This window comes from Diplotaxodon limnothrissa, linkage group LG4 (assembly GCF_057381915.1).
Source record: "Diplotaxodon limnothrissa isolate DT_005_m linkage group LG4, D_limnothrissa_male_GT1.1, whole genome shotgun sequence".
In the NCBI taxonomy this organism is placed as follows: Eukaryota; Metazoa; Chordata; class Actinopteri; order Cichliformes; family Cichlidae; genus Diplotaxodon; species Diplotaxodon limnothrissa.
In genome coordinates, this window is record NC_140599.1 from 24,673,008 (window position 1) to 24,699,876 (window position 26,869).

Sequence of the window (26,869 nt, forward strand, 5' to 3'; positions counted from 1 at the left end):
ATGTATGTGTGAAGAATTTTTTTTTCTATGGTAGCGCCACAAGGGGTCACTTTGAGAGAGGGGTCTCTCGGAGGTCACTGACTGGTGATGACTTACTGTCAGGGCATATGTGTAAGGACGTAATGATTCGGTGCCTGTCTGGAGACATCACAGGTAGACAGAGCTCCAGTTTATTTAATCACAGGAGAAAGACTTTGCATAGTTAGCGTGCCTTCTTTACCCGGTAAGCTCTCCTACCAACAGCTAGATCAGTAATTTGCTGGAAAATGACAGAATTTTCTTTTTAGTTTTACGTCTGCACATCACCACAGTGGATTTTAAATTACAGACTCCCCCATTTTAAGAGACTCCAAATTGAATGGGCAAACCAACATCATTTTAAATTTAAGGACTGTTTTTCAATATTTGGAAATCTTCTGCAAAGATTGCCTGATGTCTAGAACTCAGAAAAGTCACTAAACGCTGTGTTTTTTGCCTTCCTGCTTGTTTGTGGATCTTTCTGCATTCATTTTTGTATTCAATGACTGGAAAGCATATTCTGTTGAACTGAGATTGACTTGTAACAGACTTGTCCACTGAAGAACATCCCATTTCTTTCCTTGAGAAATTCTTGGGTTGCTTTTGCAATATGCTTTGGGGTCATTATCCATTTGCACTGTGAAGCTCTATCCAATCAATTGTGCACCCTTTGTCTGCATCTGAGCAGAGTGTGTAACCAGTTAACAATATGAACCTGAAGCTACAGTTTAAATCAGCGGTCCCCAACCCCTGGGCCACGGACCGTTTGGTACTAGGTGTGAAATTTAAGGTTTTCAGGGGTTATATCGATTTTTATTGTTATTTTTTTAATCGTTTTTATCGTTAACTCAGTTTCCCTGGATATTTTTCCATGTGTTATGAATAGATCTTCTTTTTTTTTGGTACCTGTCCTGGTTTTATTTTGTTGTATTTATCCGCGACACCTTAAAATCTCTACAGTGATTCTATTTTAGAAACATCAACAGGTAGAAACGAGGGCTACAAGCGTGATGGTGTTTGTTACCTGTTCAAATTGAGGGTCTAAGTGCTGGGCTGAGGTCATCATACACTCAGATTTACCATCACTCTGGGTCCTGGGTTAGATTTGTGCTAGTATGTTAGCATGCTGTCTGTCCGGATGCTTGCAAAGAGCTGAAGTTGTGTTAGCATAATGCAGTTGTTTCTGTCCTACATGCAGTTTTCACTTCATCATTGCACTCCTGTCCTTTTGAGCAATGCAAAATAACTCCTCAACAGCTCCAACCTTTTCCTTCTGCCACACATGAACTGAAATCAGCTCATTGTAGCGCAAGTGCAAACATGCTTGTGTGATTTGTAGATAACCGAAGAACCTTTTAAGCCCAATAAATGGTATAATTCTTACTGTAATGCAATTACTGAATTTATTACATTACTGGGTTACTGAAAAATGTAATGTCATTACAGTGCATTACACCCAGCACTGCTGACAATGATGTCCCTGCCTCTTCGAGAGTGTTCTTGACTTTGTTAGATGTTGTTAAATTGTTTTTATTGACCATGGAAATATTTCTGTCATTATTAATTTTAGTTGTCTTCTGTTCTGTTTCAGGACTTTTAGCGTTGTTGTTCAGCTGGCCAGTGCCTTCCTGGGGTGGGGGTGGGTGGGGTTCAGTGTATGATGCACTGCCTCACTTACACTGCATCTCATTGGGCTTCATATTTAAAATCAAAATGAAAGCTATAAAATTTTAATTCAACACTTGAACATGGCTCCAGATCTTTTACCGTCTTCATTTACAAAGAAATAACAAGGGAACAAGCTTCACTCAGTCATGAAACTGCTTGCCAGTCAGCTGTCTAATTAATTTAAAGCCTCTAAAAATGGGGGACTGTGTATAAAAATGAAGCTAAACTATGGATGATTTGTAATCATTCATCTACCTGCTTCCTGGGCGTTTGTCTGCCAGTATAAAGCTTTAATTTTGTTTTCCCATGCTATCAAACTCAATTCTGACATCATTACTCTAGTCCAATCATTTTCTTGTTGGACTCACAGGAGCCAACCTGCCTCCAATCTGTGTATTTTAAATCTCAGTGCTCTTCTGGCACCACTAATGTCTAGACTCTGGGCGGATCTGCCCTAACACCGATCGCTGCAGAGATCACATAATGCTGTGATGGATCATCAAAGTCTAATCACCAAATAGCTTAATTGAAATCCGTTTTTCAATAAATCACTTTCATTTTTTCCCCCAATTGATCCTTTGCTGTAATTCCTGAACAATTAATTCAAAAGTTTAGTATAATAACTTAAATTAAAGCTGAAAGTCTGTAGATCAATAACATATTGATTTACAAAAGCCACCTAGAAATACCTCCCAAAATTCAACTTTTTACTCAGCCCCACAAATAAAATTATTCAATAAGACTTTACATTTCTTTTAAACCCAAAAAGAAATGATGCAACATGTAGAAGTGCAACCTTAATGTGACAATAAATACAACATAGCAGAAAAAACTCCCACAGTAATAGAACCAGCAGCTGTTAGATTTTAGTATGAAGTGACTTTGTGATAGTTTAGTGTAACTAGTGCAATGTAAATATGACAGAATTCAACATGGATCATTATGAGATGAAACTGTAAAGTAAATAGCACCGGTTTAAAGTCGTGGTGCATAAACACATCAGAATGTACACCTACTGAAATAAATTAGCAAGTAGATTTATGCTCCGTGACACTCAACACAAAAAGGTTCAGACATTATTCATAGTGCGTGTTAACACAGTCATTGGACTGCATACTAAACTTAAAAGACAGAAACAATGTATTGATCCAATACCAGTGCTGGCATCAATACTGTCGATGTTTGGATCAATTGGCCACCTCTAGCGTCCTCTTCTCTGTCCAAGGTCTTCACGTGGTGAGTTGTGCTACTTTACTTTAACTAGTTTGTTTAGATTATTATATATCAGGCACAAAACTTAACACAGTTTAAGAAGGTTTTTTTTAATGTTTTCTCTGTTGTACAGTAAACATTGTCATTATTTTTCTTTTGGTAAATCTTTGCTGAAATGAGGCCTACATGGTAAAAAAAAAAAAATGTCATTATACAGATGCTAATACAGAGAAGAGCTCAATGTCTTTCATTTATTGGGAAAGCAAACTACATATGATTCCAATTGCTACAAACAGAATATCGATTTAGTCAAAGCTGATAAAAACTTTGTTGATGTTGCCCCGAAAGTTAGTTTTCAGAAGGCCCCTCCCCTAGAAGTTACACTCCTACCATTATTTTTTGCTCCTGCAGAATTCCCCCACAGACTTTTGAGTGTATGAGTGCCATATCTCTATCCATCTGTATAATATCTCTGGCAGTTTTGCCAGAATATTAGCTTCACCATTCACACAAGCAGCGGGATAAAATCCAGACCAACTGTGTCAGACATTTAAGTTGACATGCACCTCGGTTGGGTAACTTGCAACTTGCATGTGTGGCAATGTTAAAGTAAACAGCAAATGCTACCCTTCACAGTCCAATTAAAATCTTTTAATCACCCCAAATTTAAAGATGCTGTAATTGCATCCCATCATCCCCTCCATTCACTTTAGAAAAAGAGGAACATTTTCATTGTTGTCCATCCTATTTTAATTATTTTTATTATATTATCCCTCTGTTCAGCACTTTGGCCGACACTTGATGTCTTTTAAATGTGCTATATAAATAAAGATGACTTGACTTGCCTATTAGTTCAAATACTCATACAAAAATGGCATCCTTGTAACATGTACGCAGACTAATGTGGGATACACATGAAGGACTTTCAGCATGGGATGTGGCTTTATTGCTGCAGGCTACTCTCCACAGGTTAGTTAGCTGCAATAGGCTTTTCTGTGTAGGACATCTGTTCATGAGTAAACCTGCTCTCACAAGATTTCCACACCAGTATGAAGCATGGTCTTTCTGACGCTCCAGTCACCACTAACGAGCCTGAATGTCATTAGCAGGAGCTCTTAGTAGCTCTAAAATCTAGTTATCACGTCATTCGAGGTCTCAGTAGTCCCCAGCTTGTCCCTAAAGTGAGACACTGCCTCTCCTCCCTCACACAGCATTAAATCTTTCCCTCCTTTGCATTCAGCTGGATGGACATTTCAGTCAGATCTCATTGATTCGGAGTGAAAAAAAAACCCCCACTTGCTAAGTGAAAATGAAGTGAGAAGTTTTGTCTTATGCGTCTGCTGCTGCTTTTGTGCACATCTCTCACTTATGAATGACTGTGCTTTTTTTATGTTGTTTAAAGTGCGGAGGATTGTTGCAGCTCTACTCCAACGTTAGCTTTGAATCAGCATGAGCGTGCGAGCCTTTACACAAATGAATGCAGCATGGACAAGAGGACAATCTGCCTCCGCCGCTGCACCTCCACAGAAAAAGACAACCTCAAGTTATTTCAGGAATCATTTCAACACTTGGTGTAAATGGCCCGACAGTGTTCTGAAACACTGTTACATATCACTGCAGGTAGACCAGGTCTGAGCTACCTTTCATCCCATTCATGCTGATCTCTTTCTTACACACAACTGCATTCCAGCACGTTCCGCTTGCTTTCCATCAGCCTACATATGTGTAAACACAAACCCAGACACACACATGCAGGCACACGCATATTTGCAGTCAGAGTATTGCTCACTGTCAGAAAAGAGGTGTGAATTAATATTTCATGGCCCTCCGCTGGCAGAAAGTCAATCCATTTCCCAGCATTCCCATATGCTCGATGTGTCAAACAGACCGAAGATGGTCTTTCTCCTGGACGCACAGGATTCATTGCTTCCTCTAATTGTCCCAAAACCGATAAACTGCCCTCAAGTTCATTTTAAGCACATGCCTACACTGTGCACATGCACCAACATTAAAATCAAAACAGAAGAAATGCATTACGCGCTCTACATTCCCACAGACTGCACAACCAGCCGACGCACTGACTAAATAAGAGTGCATGGCATTTCAATTATTCCTCACAATCTGAATATATATATAACATGGACAGCCATTTGGCGAGGCTGGTCATATTAAATCAGATGGGCGCTAAATGAAGTGTGCAGCTGACGCAAGCAAGAGGAGAATTCTTTTCTCCACGCCACAATGGAGAGCTCCAGGCTGCACTGTGGTCTGTGGTCATCGTGTGATCCAATTTATCCCCCTCTCATGACTTTTTTAAATTTTGAGAACTTAATGATCTGACACAGTAGTTCCATTTTTAGGCTCTTTAGTTTCTTTTTACTTTATTTTGTATTCAAATATTACTGGCGTCTGAAATGTCATTCTCAAGGGATGCAATGAAAATATGCCAGCAACCCAATGAAAAATATAAACTTGGCCATATTTCCATGGAGTGCCTGTCTTTTTCAAAATGTATGTATTTATTTTCTTCTCAGAGCGCTGGACAGATGAAGGTCATGCAGCTAAAGTCCTACGAATGTATTAAAAGTAAAAAGAACTGTGTTTTTCCTTCATATTTGGCCAAGGCCTTCAAGATTAAATTAAAGAGAGTTTCTTTTGTCAGCATGCAGGAATTTAAATCAGGACTCCTGGAGTCCTCTGCGTGCTCATTTGCATTCTGATGAAGCGACTGAATCACACGTTAAATTGTGCTGAAACTTGTTTTTCAGGGAGGAATTCCGAAATGGGTATTTCAACTCGACTGCAAAAATTCTAATTTTATTTTGAAAGGTGTTTGCCAGATAAACAATACTCTAATCTCTGATTCTGATAAACAGTCTGATGTTGATCTTTTCTGAACCCTTCCTGACAAACAACATTTTAATTACCATTTTCCGGCACATGTTTTTTCACATAATATTTCTGGATCCAGTTACAACCAGATCATCCTTCTTTTTTCTTCCTTTTCTACCCCCTATCTATTCATCTTTAAGGACATAGACTACAGCCGATTGTTTTCTTTCAAGGAAACAGCACCGAGTGTACTTTAGTGCAGCTGCCCTTAGAGAAAGCAATCAGTCTTTTATCAGTAATCAGTTTTGAAATACATATCTTGTAGTTTTAGCAGGGAAGACAGAAAGAATAAGATCAGACCTCTAATAAAGGGGTGTGTAAAATACAAAGATGCTATATTAGATATAAGGTCAAAGGATTTTCAATTTGAAGCTCTGCAGGTTGTGAATAATGTAGAAATGTGAGCGCTAGTTTGTGGACTCTGTAGCAAAACTGGCTGAATGATTCATTTTTACACTGCTGACATTTCTTTTGTCCATAAACCCACAATAAAGGCTTATTATCGTATTCAACAGGCGTGCTGCCGAATCTCACAGGTCGCATGTGTTTGACCTGCACATACAGACATACAGTACATATCAATATCAACATTTGCATAAGGCAGACCATCAACAACGTGACATTTTCAGATTTTGCCTGTTTTAAAAGTGCAGGCGGATTCAGTGTAATAGTACTCTTTCATTATTTTTTTTTTTTTACTCAACTGAGAAAACACTTCTAAATTTAGGCCTGCCCTGGCTTTTAAAGTCAGAGACAATGTGATTAATGCTTTTCCATTTTTTTCCCTTTCAGCCTGAACTACTGCCGTGCTTCTGAACGTTCCTTCACGAGGATCTGCAGCTCCAGATTTAACAACTACATTTTTTCCAAATTTGGAAAAATTACTTTGGAAAGGATTTTTATCATCATGCACCAGAGTCAGTGTGTGAAAGCTTTACACATTTGTTCTTCCCACGATCAAGCTAAAGCAAACGGCTTCAGTGGTACTTAATTTGTGATCCAGAGTCAGTCAGGAAATATCCAGGGATTATGATATTCGAGGATTAGTTCTTGAACAAAGGCTACATACTTACTATGGGTGTTAACTATTTAATGCACCATTACATGCTGTATAAAGATAAATCTAATCATATTACTCTGTAGTAGGCTCTACATTTGACTTTTCCTACGTTTTTTTGTTTTATTTTACTCTTGGTGCTTATTTTGTTGTGTGTTGCCCAGTTTTGGAGATATCAGCAGTAGAGGTGTCACCCTCCTCTTGAATATAACTGATCTATGGTTCTCAGAGGGCCAAACATTATGCAGCACTGTGCATAACCCACCCCTCATTTCTATATATTTTGCTTCCAAGGACCCAGGCTTTCTTGTACTTTTCTTGTATGAGAGAGCTGAGTGTAGAAGCGAAGCTCTCAATTTACCGGTCGATCTACCCCCCTACCCTCACCTATGGTCAAGAGCTGTGGGTAGTGACTGAAAGAACGAGATCGCGGATACAAGCGGCGGAAATGAGTTTTCTCCGAAGGGTGGCTGGCCTCTCCCTTAGAGATTGGGTGAGAAGTTCGGCCATTCGGGAGGGGCTCAGAGTAAAGCCGCTGCTCCTCCACATTGAAAGGAGCCAGTTGAGGTGGTTTGGGCATCTGACAAGGATGCCCCCTGGGCGCCTCCTGGGTGAGGTTTTCTGGGCATGTCCCACCGGGAGGAGGCCCCAGGGCAGACTCAGGACACGCTGGAGAGATTACATCTCTCGGCTGGCCTGGAAACGCCTTGATGTTCCCCCGGACAAGCTGGAGGAGGTGGCTGGGGAGAGGGAGGTCTGGGCTTCTCTGCTTGGGCTGCTGCCCCCGTGACCCGGCCCTGGATAAGTGGAAGAAAATGGATGGAGGGATGTATATATATGTATGGCATACCTCTGCATGCTATCCTTTGTGTGGTTTTGAAAAATGAGGTAACTGGATAAATAGAAGACAAAAAAAGGATCAAACCTAAAAAAGCAACAGATGAAAAACAAATGAAAGCCATGTCCTTAAGAAGTAGAAAAATCCAGCAAATGACTCAGGACCTGAGTCCTTTAGTTTATCCAACTACAACTGTCGCCAGGAGGTCATGAGAAAAACATGGTGAAGACTCTGTCACGGCTTAGTGCTACATTTCAGCCAGTGGTTTTGGGGGTTTTGTTTAATCAAAATTGATGGCAATATTTAAATTATTGTTATCTACCATCAGATTTTGATGCACCACACAATATCATCTTAAAAGCATCAGTGGCTTCATTTTTCAGCAGGACAATGATCCCAAACACACTGCCAATGCAGTAAAAGCATACCTGGAGAGAAAAACACACAATGGAACATGTTTAGTCATTGATTGGCCTTCACTAAATCTTAACATCACTGAAGCAGTGTGGGATCCTTTTGACAGAGAACAGAACTAAAGGCAGTCAACATTAAAAGAAGAGCTTTAAATAGATTATTTTAGATGTACAGCACTTTGTTCAACAGCCACTCATTTAACTGTGCTATATAAATAAAGTTGACATTGACTTTGAATGTCCTTCAGAAGCCTGGAGAACTATTCCCGAAGACTAGTTAAAGAAATTGCAAGATAGCTCTACAACAGCTGTACCTCTTTCCCATTTCCTAGCAAAATATAAAGAAATCAGGGGTGGCACAACATTTTTGCACTGTACCGTGTATTCGAAAAACTCAGCAGCAGTGTCTCATCTCAGAAATCATGACCCAGTTACTCCAAAAGAAATCCACAAACCTTATTGTGAGTGTGTCATGCAGGAACCCTTTTCTCTTTATTGGACTACACTCGCCAAAGATTTAACCCCACATTAGAAATCGTCCGTCTACCCAAGACAAAAGGCCGCTTGTGACTGCATGTCAGTATTAATTGTCCACCCTTCAACTTCTTTCGAGAGGAGAAAAAATAGTTCCAAAACCAAGTGCTTACGACAAGGTTTGCAGAATTTTGAGTAACTGGGTCATGATTTCTGGAAAGACATTATTGCTGCGCTCACTTTGAGCATCGCGAGGTAAGTGTCATTTGGTTGCTTTACTTTGAAGAAAAATTGAGTAAGACACACCAAAAATAAATAATTAAATAACATTACAGGCCAGAACTGAAGTACATACATTTGATTTGGGGGAGAAATGTCTCTTTTAATAAAGAATATAAAAAGTTGGTGGTGAGATTCAGGTTTAACGGCTTGTGAGACTGCATAAATATCTAACTAACCATTTGAGCATGTGACAAATTCTTAGATATCAATATTTCTCGATATTTCTTACATCTGCACCCTTTCAGTCACTTCAGTCAGAGCTTCTGAAACAGCTTTAATCAGTGTTTAATCAGTGCCATCGAATGTTATCTGTGATTCATTTCTCATACTATGGACTGTATCCCTGTTCTGTCTGTTTACCTGCAATATATTGAAGTTTAATATCATAGCTCAAAGTGATATTATGCCACAAGAAAATGCTACATGTTTTTTCCTACATGCGCTGAAACATAAGTAAAAAAATAATGATTATATTTAGGTCGAGGCAGAAAGGGAGAGTGAAGAGGCACGTGTATAAGAGGAAAACAACTCCTTAGAGTGTCAGTCTATTTCTAAAGCCGGTAATTACAGTATAGACAGAAACTAGACTAGAAGTCTATTCCTCTGCTGGCTGCCCTGTGAGGCTGAGATGCTCGTTACCGAAAGCAAAATTGCTGGTTTGGTGGTTCTTTTTATGGCCGTGCACTTGTTCTACAAAAACCACAAGATTTATGTGTAGTGACTTTACAACAGTTTAGATTAACTGTGAGAAGGTGAGAGAGCAGGAGATAGAAAATGATGAAAAAGCTGTGTTTATTGGAAATCTGCTCCTGATGCCTTTTTCAGCATATTAAAGAGGTTGGATTGCTTTTTGGGGAGAATGGGAGAACGTTTCAGAGGGAAAACTGGATGTTTAGGTGATTCTTAGCGACTATCAAATCCCCAGTATTGATCGTCTCCTCTCATGCTCACAGGGAGGACAACAGGTGTGGGCAGAATAGCAGAAGACCTCCACCAAGACTCTCCATAACCCTTCAGAGACTCCTGGGAGCATTCAGACTTCATTGGCAGACAAAAAGGAGCAGCTGCACCTTTTTAGAAGCTTGCAAATGCTTCCAAACATTCATCTATTTTTTTAATAGCTTCTTATCTGTGTCAGGGTCGTGGCAACAAGCAGAGCAGCCCAGATCCCAGCAGCATCCCACAGCTCTATTTGGGGAATCTGGAGGCCCTTCAGGGTCAGCTGAAGCGCAAATTCCAGCCTGCACGAATGCTTCCTGGTGGTCTGCATCACTAATAGGAAATATCTAAGGGGAACAGAACTGTCTGATTTTTATAACAAGTGGTTCCTGTGAAAGAGCAGCATCACAAGCGTGAAGCTTAGCTTGAATTTTATATCTAAAAAATGGAAAAGTGATTTAAAAAGAAACACGCATCTCCAATACAGAGAGGACAAGCGTCTGACACATGTGCAGACGCCAAAAATGCACTTTACTGCCACCGAGCTAAACACTGCGCAGGCCACTGCAGGGACTTGATTACAGTTCAGCTCAGATGCCTGATACCTGTAATCAAGGGGTATTTGATTACAGTTCAATAGCGTATGTCAAAGTAACATTGAACAATACCAGGCAATAATACTAGAGACGACATCGCCCCGTGTAAATGTAAGATTTATTCACAATCACTTCAACAAGCGTAAAAGTCAACTAACCAGTCGGCCTAATCAACTACATGACGAATCACATGATTTGCAGTAAACATCACGTCTGTCCTTATTTGGTAGTTACATTCTTGTTTGTATTCCCCTCGACTTTAAATATGCATGAAAGAGTTACCTGACAGTGCTCTTTCCTGATTTCTGTAAGATATATAGTGCTGTTGCACTGGTGAAAGCCCATATCAATCATGGCCAAAGTTTCAAATAATGAGATCGGCGCGTGTTCAAATAACCGCCTGTGAACCAAAAGCTCAGACGTCAAACTGTTCTAAGTGCTCAGTTTCAGGTAATTTTGCAGTTTCTGCTCTTGGCTCTGTATATCAAAGAGCGGGCATCCCTAACAGGCCCACCTCAGGCACATGGATCTGGTTGTGAGCAAAAGAAGCCCCACCCACCTGCAGCTCAAACCTTCTGTCTGCAGAGACAGCCAATGAGAAAAAATATGGATTAAAGGGATGGGTAAGGGAGCTAAAACAGTTTGTTTTAAACTGTGGAAGAAATGACAGGCTTCTCCAAGGCCCATTAAAAGACAAAATAGGACTATTTTGAACTATGAGTCACACAGAGATACTCTGGCAGAATGCAAGAATAAAAATATGGAGCTGAAAATGAGCAGAACACGTCACCTTTAAGTCAAACAGTGATTAGATGTGTTAGAAAAGCAAGTCCGAGAAGATTTGGACACATACAGAGGAGAAACCTGCTTAGCTGATTGTGTTGGCAAATCTCTCTGTTTTTGAAACTATCTGCAAACAACACTTACATATCAGACTTAAATATGGTAATTTTCCTGTTGCAGCCACTCCAATAGACAGAAAAAAGACATAAAATTGAAATGGCATAAATTGCTAATTTCACCAATGTGAATCCAGGTTAGCATTGTCCTTACAATGAAAATAAACATTAAACAATGGTATAAAATATATAAGAGAGCAGCTATCTAAAATTACTTGATACACAAACAAAATAATAGTTAGCAAAGCAAAGACAATATACAATTAATAAAGCATTGAGGTTGGAAAAAGGAACATCTGATCAATAATTCATTTTAAATCAGGAAAGCCTGTCCGATAACTGTATATCATTAAAAGAGATTTAAAAGAGGTCACTGACTCTGCTGACCTGATTTCCTCAGGCAGCTCGATCCATAGCTTCGGGGCTATGATTGCAAACGTCACCTCTAGATAGCGGCTGCACCTCGGGAACAAATAAAAAGCTCCTGTCAGAAGATGTCAGCTAAGTACAGGCTCATATGGTACTTTAGAGGTCAGATACAGTATATAGAAAGGTGAAAGGTCACGATGAGCCTCGCTAAATATGCAACAGCAGGTTCTCTTCCTGTCTATTTTCTCCAAACTACAAAAAGACTTTTTAGTGCTACAAATTATTTATTTTAAACTGAACAAAAAGAGACATTTCCAATGACTGAATAATGTTTTACAGTGTACAGGGCAATTTTTTATAGTATGTTACATAAACACTAAACAGTGGCTGCCCTGAAATTGAATTTGCATGAATTACTGTAAGGAAGAAGATGAGCCGTGTAATCCTTTAGAGCATGTTCATTTTATTTCTACTCAAATCAATAGCACCTGCAGCTCTATAATAACCAACTTATCAAATGTGGAATCAGATTTTGCATTTAAATGCACTGCTTACATACACTGGTATAAATATTGATCTTCGATTGATGGAGGTCAGCAGATTTTCCCAAAAAGCGCTTGTCTCTTGCTTTTATGGATAGTGTTATACATTACCATTATCAGTGGCAGCTCTGATGGGAATAAAACCTTTTACCCTTTAACGTGAGCGCCTTCTCCATTTTCCAGAGCAACAAGATAGTCTTTACTTTTGTTTCTTCTCTAAAAATAACCCAACAGACTGTACGCAAGAGCTCTATGGGGACAGCTCCAAGCTCTCAGTGATGTCTGGACATGAACACGTACTCCTCAAGCTTGAGATGGTAACTCAAAGCAACAACTATCAGCCTCAGATAGGTAAAAATGATAAAGAGTGGTGTTTTAGATGGCATATCAGATGTTATAAGACTCTTTCTCAGCTGACATGATTTGGCCAATTTGTTGCTTTTGTTTTCTCTCACGGAAATGCCAAGTGAGCAGACAGGGGGCAAAGCATAATGGATGTGCAAATAAATGGTTTAAATCCCCCCCAGTGCTGACAGTGCTCACTGAGGAGAGCAACCACCCATCCACCATATAGAGACTGGATGGACCAGAACAGAGGGAGGGGGGGAGAGAAAGAGAAAGAGAAGAGAGAGAGTGCCGTGGTGAAGCCAGTGTTTGCCGTCGAACTCCAGCAAATATGAGGATGGGGAGATAATGGCCCACACTGCACAGGATGACTGAACCACCGCAACTATGAATTCTCTCCTTTTACGATGCATTCTGACTGAAAAAAGAAACAAAAAAGAAAGAAAGAAAAACTGAAGCAGAGAAAATCTGGACAGCAAAGGATCGCTTATGCCTTTTGGATATGTCCAACCTTTCTTCAGCATCCTGATCTATTAAAGATAAGCTTCTGAGTCCTGTTAAGCCTTTTAGTTAAGAAGAAGAAGAAGAAGAAGAAGAAGAAGAAGAAGAAGAAGAAGAAGAAGAAGAAGAAGAAAAATATCTCCACCGAGGAATTGCTGAAGACTTCTGCGCTTGGTGTGCGCACAGAGATGCTGTAGCTCTACACGAACCACGATAGACTGAGTACTTTAATGGAAATTGCTTGGAAATTTGAGCTCTGCTGAAAAAACATACGGACAGCAATAATACCACACACAGAAAGAGAGAGAGAGAGTGCGAGAGACAGAGAAAGAAAGCGGGGAGAGCCAGCGCCGGCGATCTGTGTGTCTCTGCAATAAGTGGCTAATAAAAAGCAATAAATTCTCTAAAATAAATACAGTCATCTGGTTGTGCGCCATGGGCGATGAGGCGTCAAACTTCAGGAGAAGCAGGAGGACCGGTGTCTCATCACCAAAACCCCGAACTGGTGAGGATCACGGAAGACTGGAGATTTGGGGATAAACTAAAACTGATCTCCACCGAGAACAATGAGATTATTGATTTTTGGATGACTTGTCAGGTTACCACTGTGGCAGTTTTTTGATGTTATTCAGAAAGCAGCATAGAGACCGGTGCTGCGCTGGACTTGGTCACTTTGGTTTGTTCTCTCAGAGATCAAATGGCAGAGAGGGACATGACATGTTTTGTTTTGTGCTTGAAATAAGCGAATACAGCCATATTATTTAATCAAGAAGTTAAAAAGATTTTTTTTCTTTTTTTTTTCTTTTTTTTTTTTTGTTGCACTATGATGGAACCACCACCATGTTCGAAGAAGAGCCTGTCCCTGTCGCTCCCGGTTCCCCGGGAAGGACAGGCGACTCTGAAACCTCCGCAGCATCTTTGGAGGCAACCCCGGACCCCGATCAAAATCAAACACCGGGGGTACTCCGACACAGACCGGCATCACCACCGGCACATGGAGCGCTCCGACGCCGTGGATACGAGCGACAGACCGGGACTGAAAAAGTCTCGGATGTCCTGGCCATCCTCCTTCCACGGGACCACAAACACATCCATCGGAAATTGTGTCGGGAACAAACGGTAGGCGAGAAAGAGATGCATTCCAAACATCCCAATAATAGCCCATGACAGCCCACAAGGCATATGCGTAAACGGGGGAGGGGTGGGGGCATTTTAATGAGTGCGTAATAACGCAGTGCGCCTGAAGGGTTAACTGATATGAAGCGCTTTCTATCGAGAGGCGGGACGCGTGGGTTTTCGGTACAGATGCGTTATGCGTCTTTGGATAGACTCTGTCAGATGGGTATGAAGCGCAAACCAGGCCGCCCACTCGAAACGCAGGAGCACCTTAACAATGTTAAGAGCGTCAGCATACTAGTTGATAAGTAACATGAAGCTCGGTGGTTTTAATGGCATCAAAGGTCTGGTGTGTGCGTTCGTGCGTGCAAGACAGAGATATCGCCGGCGTGCGCACTCCGGGACTGCATCAGTTTGTTCTCAGAGGGCGGTTTGGGGCTAGGTGGGCGTTGGAGCAAAAAAAAAAGTGCCCTGCTGATGAACTCCTTATCAAGACAGTCTCTAAATTCAAATGTAGGTCTCCCTGACCTTTGACCCTCTTTTTGTGGTGAATTGGTGGGCTAAAAAATAAGATGCAGTGTTACCTGGACTTGTGTCACAGAAATGTCACACAGATGGCTTCAGGAAGCATCTAGCTGGCACACACTGCTGCTCTGTGATCAGACATGACAGTAAAAAATTCACTGCCTCATAACGAGAGGACACAGCACACCTGCACTAGCACTTAAATCAAATTAAGCAACGGATGTTAATCAAACATATTTGATTAAAGGCATTTCATTAAGTGAGTCGTGGAACTGCATGATTATGATACGATTACTTTGTCCTCACTCAACAAACGCTCCATTTATCCTCTTAAGGAGACACTGAGAGTGCAGCATAAGGATGTTTTGTCCAGTGTTGTCGCCTTTTTTTAACTTATAACAGCAAATAATTTACTGCCTGGTAACATAGGCAGTAAAGTCTTGGTTGTGACTCTTTTTCTTTTTTATTCTTGTCTGTGAAAGAGTGATTGTCATGGAGAGAAAGACGAGGGCTTTCGTGCTTATGCTGGTTTTTAGTTTGCTCCCTCTTCCCTTCTTTTCTCAGTATGACCTGAAGTCCCCTGATGTTCCTCCAAGTCAAGGCGTTAGTTTACATGTTGGACTGCTTAGAACTGCCTTATTATCCTCCTAAACTTTTCCCATGCACTCATGAAGCACAAACATGCCTCTACCACATTAAACAAGAGGATTGTCACACTGATGACACATTGATGGCTGTGTGGTGGGTCCCAATGGAAATGTGGGGGTCTAGCATTTTTTTTCTTTTACTCGTTGTCTTTCCAGTTTTTTTCTTTTCAATGCCACAGACGGCCTTCCCGGCAGGCCCCTGGGAGAAAGGCCAACTCCAGCTGACTGGAGGAAGGACTGATTTGTATTTTAGTCCCCAGGACACGCTCTGAGGCAGTCCAATCTTTAGTGCATTGGGACTGACTCTGCCTGCCCTTCTCCTTCTGTGGGCGGCAAACCATGAGAGGGCAGAGAAAGAGAGATAATTCGATTCCAACAAGCTCAGTTTTGAGGGCACACGGAGCTGGCTCCAACTGTGTGTGCGTGTTCATGTGTGCGTGTATGTTCCTTAGCACATTCGTAAAGTGATGTGTGCGATCAGTGGGTGTTTGTGCTACACACTGGTCAGGAAGGAGGGTGCACGGAGGAATGGAGGCTGCTAGTTGAATGTTGTGTGTCACGGATGGTGGTGAAATGTGTGTGGAGGTATTTATGTGTGGGCTGTGCACAGGTTAGTGTCTGACCTGTAGCCCATATGGTTTCCAACAGGCCTTGTTTTACCTCTTTTCACATCAATGGGAGGTCAGAGGTATTTCCACTGTGCTGGAGCTATTTTTATTATTTTCACATACTGCAGCGACTGTAAATTCTGCCTCTTTGCTTATGTCCACATAATGGATGCTTCAAGCAGATGCCTCATCGCTTCACTGTATTTATAAACATCTATGTTGATCCAGCAGCGCTGTGCTCTTTCGCTCAAGGCTAACTTGCATTGAGTGTGGCCTATGGAAGGCAGCTTCATGCACATCTGCTTTCACCACTCTGAATGCTCTTATTTACATGCAGATGTCTGGAAATTTTCCTCAAAGTACATTTTAAACAAGCTCTCATTTAAGGAGCCATCCATTCACAAATCAGAAGGTGAACAGTCTGAGATAACTAAGTATATTTTCACAATATGTCTCAGTAGAAGGCCAGGAGAAATAGGAAGGCTGTAAATCTGACCTCTTGCTAAGATTAAATGACATTTTGGACAATCACTCTCATGATCTGATCCTTTCTTTGGGACTTGCAACACAATGTGCCTTGCAGCAAAATACAGCAACAAATTAGACCCCCTCCCCCCTGTAATTTTCACACTTAATATAGCCATCCAGTGAGGCGGATTGGACCGGCTCTTGCTCGCTGTATATTTGAGGCCCCTGCTCCAAGCCCCATCATATGGCAAGGAAGTGACCAACAGTTAGAGCCTAAAATCTGCTTAGATTTAAATGTTCTGAAGGCATCGCAAATTTAGCAAACATGAATCGGTGACAGGTTAGATGGTTCTAAGTTTTAATGTATGCGAATTCAATGTTTTTAGCTTTGTGCAAACACAATAAGACCAACTGTACCAGATAAGGATTCTTTTTCCAGAAGAGTGGAAGAATAATTGGTCTTTGATTTGTTGCGTGCTGACTGACCCGGTGGAAGACCTTAAGGAGTCGGTCAGCGCCTCATCTGGAGGAGGTTTCAAGAGATCAATGAGCCTGAGAGCTTCTGGTGAAATTGTTTTGGACAGGGTTCAGGGAACTGTAATAGAAACCCTCACTATTGATAAAAAAGCACTCCCAACAGTCGCCAGTCTAGCGGATGGGGGATACACAAAAGGGATTTTGCATAACTGTTTGAAGAATCCCAGTCTGCAGCTTTTCTACTTCTATCCTACAAAATGGCAGTCTTAGTGGCAATCAGCTTCCCCCCCAAAGAGTGTCAGTCTGCCTCCTCTGCATTTCCCCGATGTCTTTTGTTCAACCGCCTTGTCATGCCTTTTGTCAGAGGACGTTAATATGAACGTATCAGCCATCAGGTCCCATGCCCAATGCGCTCTGGGAAGTTCCGACATGAAATGAATGACTGACACTGAACGAGTAACAGCTCTTCCCGCAATTCAGTTGCTATGGTTACTTGTTTTGTGCATTTGTAGAATAGATTTCATTTACCCAAAAAAGGCAAAGCCTAAGGCACTTGATGGGCTCGACTGTATAATTTGTCAGTACGTAGCAGATCCCGCTGGATATGCATCATGACTTGTATGTTCATAAGGTGAAAAAGGGAATATTAATGCATCTCAGCTGAAGAACTGAGGGCTTCAGATTGAAGTTTGATCACAGCAACCTCTGCGACAATTTCAAACCAAAGGCTTGCTCACTTCCTCACCTACCACATATGCATTCTTTACACCCCCCCCCCCCCCCCTTCCCCCCTCCTCCCTCCAACCGAGGGATCTAGTGCTGATTTGTAAGCTGTAGCTGCTCTTTTCCCTGCATGACTGGCCGGCTGCCATAATAATTTAGCTCATAATGAGGTACAGCTCCAGTTAATTACCACAACAGCAGTATTTTGCTGTTGATCATACATTTGCATTTCTAACACAGGAGATCCAAGTCTCATACAGAGAGCATTCAGGAACTTCCCCACCAAAAGCGTTTTAATAGCGTTAAGTAATAGACCTCTTATCTCATTTAGGTAGTGCAAGCATCTGTTTAGGCTACAGATTGCGCTCTTCTGTGAATACATCGTGCTTTCTCGCTGCTCTCAGCACTAATTAGTATCTGGAGGCAGTACATGGACTGGAACCGTGCTCACTGTGCTTTAGTTGGCTCAGGCGGATACCCCAGGTAAAACCTTCCTCAGCAATGACACCGAACAGATGTCTGCTCAAAGGGAATGTATAGGTCCCCTCATTCAAGGTCCCTCTTTGTGTTTGTTCTCTGCTCGTCGCTTTGTTTGCCTGCAGACTCTCCCACAGACACTCGGGCCTCCTGTAACCACGTTTAGTGGCGTCAGCTAAGCTTCAAGAATCGACTGGAAACCTTGGCATCTTTGCATTTTAATTGATTTCACACTGAATCTTCTCAGAGTTGTGATACACCAGTCATTTGTTGTTTTTGTGTGTGTGTGTGCGTGCGTGCTTTTTAACAAGTGCGGATGGGCAGAGATCCCAGTAAGAGGAAACAAAGTGAGCATCGGCATCAAAAATCCAAGTTGCACAACAAGTCCACCTGTTATCCACGATTATCTCCGTGTTTGCTGCAGCTGCTTACATTTAGTCTGTAACAGCCCCTTAGTGTCACGGTCTGCGGAGGCAGACCGTGCGGAAAGGTGTGTGGTGGACCCAGGTGCGAACACAAACGAGGATGCAGGAGTGGATTCCAACAAAACGAGCCTTTTATTATGGCTGATGAAAAGAACAAAAACAGAATGAGGGCAGCATACGTGTAGTACTCAACAGAAAACCTAAACTGGACAAAACTAAGGAAAGACTATGGCTGGAGGTACAGAACACAGGAGGTGGTAACACAGACGACGCGAGACAGACTGTATGAAACACAGAGACTAAATACACATGAGGGATGATCAGGGGAAGTGGCCACACATGGGAACACAGCTGACACACATGAACTTAACGACAGGACAGAAGGAGTGAAACTGAATACACTGACCGTGAATACAGACTTTCAAAGTAAAACAGGAAACATGGAGATTAGACAAGACACATGAACCGGGGAGACGTAGTACAGGGGAGATGACATAACCGACAGCATGGACTTGACAATATAAGACACGCAGACATAAACACACGAAGGGCAAGGGAGACTTAATACACGGGTAATATGTACAAATGGCTGGACTGCCTTAGTGACCCTAAACAAAGAATAAACATCAAAATAGGCTAAAACACAAAACACTGGGTCGCACGACCCAGGACCATGACACTTAGTCCCTATTCCTTTTCACGCTCATGCTCATTAAATCGCCTTTTTGGAACTTTCTGACACAGTTGATTATGCAATACTTTCTTTTACCTCTTTCAACATGCCCACTATGATGATGATAAGCCTCATAATGGCTATTTTTTTCCTTTTCTTATCTAATTATACTGCTTGAATCAGTCTTTTGTCCATTAAAATAACAGTCTTTGATTGCTGCATGTCTCTCTTTTTGATCCCCTATCCTCTCAGTGCTTCCTTTCACCTCAGAGTAAATGGAGAGTATTGATTCCATCTCTATTTCTGCTCTCTGCTTTGTCTTTCCATTGTGTGGCCCGTCTCGCTGGTTCCCAGTAGCGTCAAGATGCTTTCTGATAGCCTTCTTCTTGCTTACAGCGGCATTAAGCACACTATCATAAATCTATTATTTCACCCCCCCACCTCCTCAAAGCCATATCTGAATCTCAAACCTTCACATCCTGGCAGTGAAATGAACTGCCCACCGCCAACAGTGTGCAGCGCCTCATCTCTTCCTATATTCTTCCCCATAAAACGAGGTTTTTATACTGATGTGATTTTTAGTTCTTCATGCTCCAGTCGCTTCTTGAAAAATCACAGACTTCAAGGGCATGGCAGACACAAACACCTTCATCACATGGCTGGAAATCAGCTGCCACTAAAAAAAAGGAGTTCAAACAGCCTTTGCATCAAAGAGAAGTTGGGAAAAACAGCATCCTAATCATGCTGTGAGATTAAAATACACACAGTACTCTGTAAAGCTTCCTGTATGGATTTACAATCACCCATTTCCTTGGATTTAGTTTTCGTCTGATACAAAATAAATAAATAAAGCGTTTCTTTTTTAGTAGTAATAGTAATTTATTCTTCGAGCCCAAAGGCACTAAGGGGAACTAAAAGGAAAAACCTTTTAGTGTAATCAAATCGCCCACTTCATACCAAGAAAAAGGTCTTTATTGCTGAGACTTGGGAGTATTTAAATGTCAAAATGTGCAGCGTATTCCATTTCACAATAAGTGCTAGTCTTTCACCTCTCAGCAAACAGTTCAGCTTGATAGAAAACGGCAACATGATGCCCGTGTGTGAGATTCCCTATAAGATAGAGCGACGAATAAGAATATTGTGTCCATGTGGTGCTCAAGCAGGTGATACACCATCAATCAGAATCAGCTGGCGGTCTCTGATGATGTCGCAAAGGGGGCAACCCCCTTGAAAAGCGCTTTAGGCTGCTGTCTCAGTGCAGAGCTGTCTGAATGAGTTGAGTCTGACAACCCCTCTGTCAGCGGCGTGTCAGCGCAGCACGCGTTCAGTGAAGCAGAGCGCACAAAACCGTAGCCACCTGTTGAGCAGAGCACCGTGTCGGACTAATGTGAGGCATGTCAGGAATGCTCAAAGAGTGCCGAGTTTAAATTAAGAACTCACAGCAAATTACGGCTGGAGCAGATGAAGGTGTGCACCTAGAGGCCGCACTCGTCGGGGGGGATGCTCACGCTTGTGTTCAGCTGCCCGCTGATGCCAACATCTCATCTGAAATATCGCTTCCAGGCCTCGTGCCCCAGGACAGAGCTCCCGCCCAAAACTACTGGCTCAGTTTCAGCTATATGGATGACTACGGAAGACTGTCATACGTGTTTAGAGTAACAGATGGCTTTAATGCTGGCTTAACGTGTCACAGACTTGTACACTAAGGCAACAAATACAACCAACGCTTTGTTCAGACTCTCATTTTTTATTCTGTTTACGGCATAAATCATACTCGTAGGTGTTGACTGTATATCATTATTATTATTGACAGATATAGAGCGCCTGGGACAGAAATACAGCAGGAAATAGATTGTTTTTTGCCCATTCCCAGTCTGACTCAGCAGTACTATTACTGTGTGAGCTTGATTGGAAAAATGCTGAAAACAACAGTAAATAATATCCAGTTGCTATGAAAAATATAACAGCATGAGAGCTTGCTAAATATGCCAGTAAAAATCTTTCATAGTGTGCTAATTTAGACAGCCGAGGTGGGTGGTGATGGTGGTAATATTATAGCTACAAATTATCAAGTAAAAAAGTAGCAAATGTACTTAAAAAACTTGAATAGTCTTTGAGATTTTATAAAAAGAGAAAAAGAGATAAAAAGGAAATGAATCGCATCTCTTTATATTGTAAGGCTGATTCAACCTCATCACTCCACACACGCCACATGCATAGGGAGGAGGTGCAACAGTAACTGATACACAAAATCTATCACCTCATTCAAATCAGATTCAGAAGAATAATCCAGATCCATGACTCAAGTGTTACTAAGGCTTTAACCTCTTTAATATCGATGTTCTTCTATGTGCACCTTGGAAATAGGCGATTACAAAGATTGCTCTGATTAGGTCGTCCCCTGCAGGAATGACACTTGACAAAAAAAAAAACACCCACCACTAATTATTTCTTTATAATTTCTAACAGTAGTCTCAAAGAATGATCAAGTTTTTAAAACATATTTGAGTGTTTTTGGGTAGTAGTTAAATATAAAACGTACAATTTTTTCAAGGTGAAATAATAATTTGTTATTTTAACAGTCAAAGAACATATAGAGCAGAAGAAAGTAGTTTCATGTGAAAAAGCAAAACCACCGTTAAATTTAAACTGAAAGTATTGTGCAAAAGTTTTGAGCCACCTGTCATTTCTTCATATTTTGCTTCCCAAGGGCCAGACTTTCTTGTGAAGTGGTATTTAAAGTGCTTTTTAGAGGTCTCTCAAAGCTTTTCTTTGCACATTGGGTGCTTTTTTACTCATTTTCAGTCCAGTTCTCATCCATCTAACCACTTTCAAAGAAATGTAATTTTTTTATGTTTATTTGTTGAACTATTTAACTTTAACCTATGAGTTGTTCAAGCATAAAAAGCCTTAAACTCAAGAGATGAACCAGTGTTGATTCTCAGCATAACAGACAACTTAGCAAGGAGCCAATTTTAAATTGTATCTTTAGGCACTTTGTTCCAAGCAGCCTGTCACAAAATACATCCTTTGCTCCAATTTCTGTAGCTAAAGCTATAAAAGATGCCGACGATAACATAATTTGACAGGCATAAAACAGTATTTTTGGTATACTGGTAGGTATCAGCTGAAAATGTGGCTTATCTCAGCATTGTGTGCAATGCATCCTTAATAAAATCTGAGGTAACAAGTGGAGGACACCAAAGAAGAAGTGGCAGAAGAAATAGAAAAAAATCCAGCTAAGATGTGAAACAAACCTGATAGATGGATCTGGACCTTCAGTTGGTGCATCTGTTTTTTGCTGAACCCTCGTCAGAATTTTAGCCAGTGGTGTTGAGGATCATGAGAACATTTATGGAACTATGAATGGCGAAAAGTACCGTTAAGTTTTGATCCACCATGCAATACCATGTAGAAAGCATCTGATTGGCAGCGGCTTTATTTTTCAGCATGAAATGATCCGGAACAAACTGCCAACACAGTAAAAGCATACCTGGAAAGAAAAAACACACAATGGAACACAATCAGTCACAGATTGGCCTCCCCAGAGCCCGAACCTCAACATTATTAAACCAGAGAACAGAACAAAAGGCAGCCAACATCCAAAGAAGAGCTTTGAATGTACTTCACGAAGCCTGGAGAGCTATTCCTGAAGACTACTTAAAGAAATGACAAGAAAGCTCCCCTAAGAGGGTCCAGACTGTGTGGAAAACTAAATATGGTCCCAAAAATCAACATTCAAGATTATTAGAATTGTACTCAGCATTTGCCTTATACACTGTCTTTTCATGTATGTTTCAATAAATGTGCACATGTTTTTAACTTCCTCAGGAGAATATAAAGAAATGAGGGGCAGCTCAAGCATTTTCCACAGTGCTGTACACGCAGCGAACACTGAACCAGGGCTTACAAATGAAGAGGAACTAACAAAAATAACCTTGTGCTGTAGCCTTATTACAGAGTAAGAAACAAGCAGCGAGACGGTTTTTGAAAGAGAATGCTCCAAGCCTGCAAATGAACAAATCATTCCTCAAATAAAGCAGGATATTTTCAGATTCATTTAATAATTTACATTTCTCTTAATTTAATATCTTTAGTTTGTCAGAATGCTCAATGCCAAATGACTGTCACTGCCCATTATATGTTATAATGACTCACAGTGCCTGGCCAGAGTATCAACAATAGCCTGCACTTTTCACTTTACAATACTGCAGATATGGCAACGCCAGCTGGGGCTTAAGAACACATTGTTATGCTGCTTCTTCTCAAGGTCAAGGTAAAATAGTTTTTTTTTCTGTCTTTTATTGCTGCTAACAGGGAAAGACTCAGCAACATATAGAATTAAAACACATACAATAGGTTTGTGTGAGGAATATATGTGTACACAGGGGGAAAAAACCATCTGTGGAGCTGCAACAAGGTTTGTGGGAACACTTGTGCATTTTACATAATGCATGAAGCAGCTTATGATTTATAGCTGACTGAAGGTGTGGTAGGCAGATGCACAACTCGGTTTTCTCAGTTAGAAAAAGAGCTGCAGTTCCAGCTCCTGACCCCTGCCAGATCAAGTGTGAGCAAATGTGTTCGCACATTAAAAAGCAACAACATTCAGGTTGTTGGAGGGCAGAACGGGAGAGAAAACACACACACATGGCTTGAGGGCTCGGGGTATTTTCATCTGATGCTACTTTTCAGTTCAAGGTGACGTGATGGAGAGCATATATATATATATATATATAATTTTTATTTTTTTTCTTGTGCAGGGTCCAGAGCAGTTTTTCACTTATATCATCCATCATACAGTACACTGTGCCTGAATAGTGTTTCCTAATGATGCTGATGCAGGCTGGGACGTGTATTTTACCCCTAACAAAGCCAGAGTAATTAGCAGAAGTGTAGTCCGAGTTCTCTCTCTCTTCCTCAGCGATCCTGTCTCACCCTCTCTCTCTGTTTGTTTGTGCGTCAAGGGATTATTGTGTGATTACTTATGTGATTTGGGGGTTTTCTTATGAAGGGTTTCCATAAAGAAGAACAGAACTGAGTTTTCTCTCATTCAATGCAAGTTTTCCCTCCCCTAAGCTTCTCATTTGTGTTGTTGGGGGTTTTTTCCCCCCAGAAAAAAGCTTGAAAGATTTCTGGTGCAATCCACAGAACTGACAGTGCACGGCTAAAAGTTTCCCAGTGTCCCTTAGCGAGAGTACCTAATCCTCACATATTTTGCATCAGCAGAGTCTGAAGTCACAGACAGACAGCTAAAATCAGCTGAATCCAATCAGGGAAATGTGTTGGTTTTGCGTGGGAGGGGAGGGTGCCCTGGTGTTCACAGACCACAGTCCGTTCCTTTGCGTCACACAGGTGGGACGTTAGAAGCCCATGCTACGGGGAAGGTGTGAAGATAAGAAGACTGGAAAGGAACAGAAGGTAAATGTGGCAAACAAGGAGGCGCACATGTGTCTAGGGGATACAGGCAGAGAGCTGCTGTCTTCACAGATCAATGGCAATTGTGTATTTTGTCACATCAGATTTGATGCAAGACCTGTCTGCGATTGGTCGTGTCCCTTGCTACTCACGGGCGTAGATTCACAAGCCACTGATGCTGTGCTCATGAACGCCGGTCTTTCTTTCTCAGGGTGATATAAATGGGGAAGGGGGGGGAGGGGGGGGGAATTGAAGCCTCCAGCTGTCAGTGTAATGAGATTAAACCAGACCAGCCTGAGCTCCCAGTGTTTTATTGAACTTTATTTCAGTTTCCATTCTGTTTTTCAATATGTATAAGGAAGATATTGAATGTGGCTGCTTCTGCGCACTAGTCCAAGAGCATCTGGTTGTGCATCAGTGTGGAGTGTGCGATTGTGTGTGTGTATTGGAGGACAGAAACAGAGAGATAATGTGAAAGACTTGTGTGAGTATGTGTGTAATGTCCTCACTTCACACCCTGCAGGGCATGGTGCATCTCCTAAAGATGTGTTCAAGACGTCGCGCCGTCACGAAACTTTGATTTGGTTTCCAAGCTTTCCGGCCTTTTCCAGCAGTTTCCACATGGCAAGGCCTGTCTGGTGCTGCCAGTGGAAAAGTAATGCTTAACCGTGGCGCATGAGGCCTGTGCATTGCTTTTGTTGAATCCTGGTCTGTGAAAGGCAGACAGAAAGCCACACTGGCACAACGATTGTGGCTACAAGTCTGTGTGCGAGCATGTGCTTGTGTGAATGCTTTTGTGAGACGGAAAGTGTCTGGGGACTCGCAGAGTGGGAGACATCCATTCTGTTTGGACATACTGCGGAGTCTCACAGCCCATATTCCCCAACTCTGACGTTTTGGAACGGTCTGCCAGTCTGTGACTGCTTTTTCTATCACGCCACTCAGGCCTCATTACCCAGTCGCAGCTTCTTCCTCCATCATTTTGCCATCAGTCAGGGGGCACTTGGCTCCCCAGGTTCACTCATTTCTCTGCTGATAAATATATGTTACTCATCTCCTGCTTTTTTCCCATTAGAAGAGAACATAACACTATTAACATCTTCAGCACCTTTAAGACTCATCATAAGGGCCCATTCATCAGTGGTCGGTGAAAGAAAAAGACAAATGGAGAAGGTGATAGGGGAAAAAATACAGCAGGAGCAATGCTTCTTTGCATTCATATTAGAGGTAAATATGGAGATGTTCACAACTGAAATACATCTACAAATGTGTATGTACGTGTGAAAATGCAGAATGTGAAGGTATTTCACAAGATTATTTGGTTGGTTCGTGGTTTCCATCTCCGAGTCCGAGTGGTTAAATTCTTCATTGCTTAAAATAGTGGAGAGCAAAAGAGGAACGCACCGATATAGTCGTGAAACTGCTGAGTCTCATCTGACAACAATTTTGTAAAATTAATCTGTATTCATATGGAGACTGCAAACCTGGCTCAGATATCAGTTATTCTGATATCAACTGGCTACACCGTAAACCCCAGAACATTGGCAGCTGCCCCCAGAGGCTAAATAACAAGACTAATGGCCCATTTTCAGTGACTGCGCCATTTGTCATGTAAAATCATGGGAAAATTAGAAGTTTCTGCAGCCAGTGGTTCTGGCATCAGAGTAAAAACAAACAAACAAATAACTAGCTCCAGTCCCCTGTTGGAGGTGAGGCGGATTTCCAAGAGTTCCAGCAGTAAAATGATGTCTAGTTAAAGATAATCAACAAAATCAGTGAGTCTGTTTAAAAATTGTATGAGATTAATATCAGCTGGTCCACCTACCAGCTACCAGTGCTACTTGGAATTTGTATTAGAAGAAAAGAAGCAAAACTACCAGTAAATGTATACTTATTGGCCACTGGCCACATTAGATAAACCCATTTAACTGCTCATCAAGTGGGATACGGCTATCGCTAGGGTTTACAGAAGAGCTATATCCTGTTCTCTTGGAGGACATGCCTTGTTGATGCCAGAGGCCAGAGGAGCTTTGAGCTGATAGGAAGGCAGCAATAACTTTCTAATGAATAATATACCCACTCGTTACAACCAAAGTATGGAGAAGAGGATCTCTGAATGCACAATACATAGAACCTTAGAGCTGATGGGTTACAGCAGCAGAAGACCACATAGAGTCCTGCTCCTGTCAGCAACAACTCTCACTCGCTTGCCAAGACTGGACAATAGAAGACTGGAAAACAATCCTGTCTGATCTGATGAGCCTCAA

General features: G+C 41.5%; 1 protein-coding gene across 1 annotated transcript in view; it reads left to right on the plus strand.

Moving 5' to 3' along the window:
- The first annotated feature begins 13,868 nt into the window (after positions 1-13,868).
- The window catches only part of pde4a (phosphodiesterase 4A, cAMP-specific), a 45,570-nt gene continuing 32,569 nt past the window's right edge, over positions 13,869-26,869 (plus strand). The window contains exon 1 of the mRNA XM_085352638.1: positions 13,869-14,164. Within this exon, the coding sequence (XP_085208764.1) occupies positions 13,869-14,164 (296 nt within the window). The remainder of the gene's footprint in view (positions 14,165-26,869) is intronic.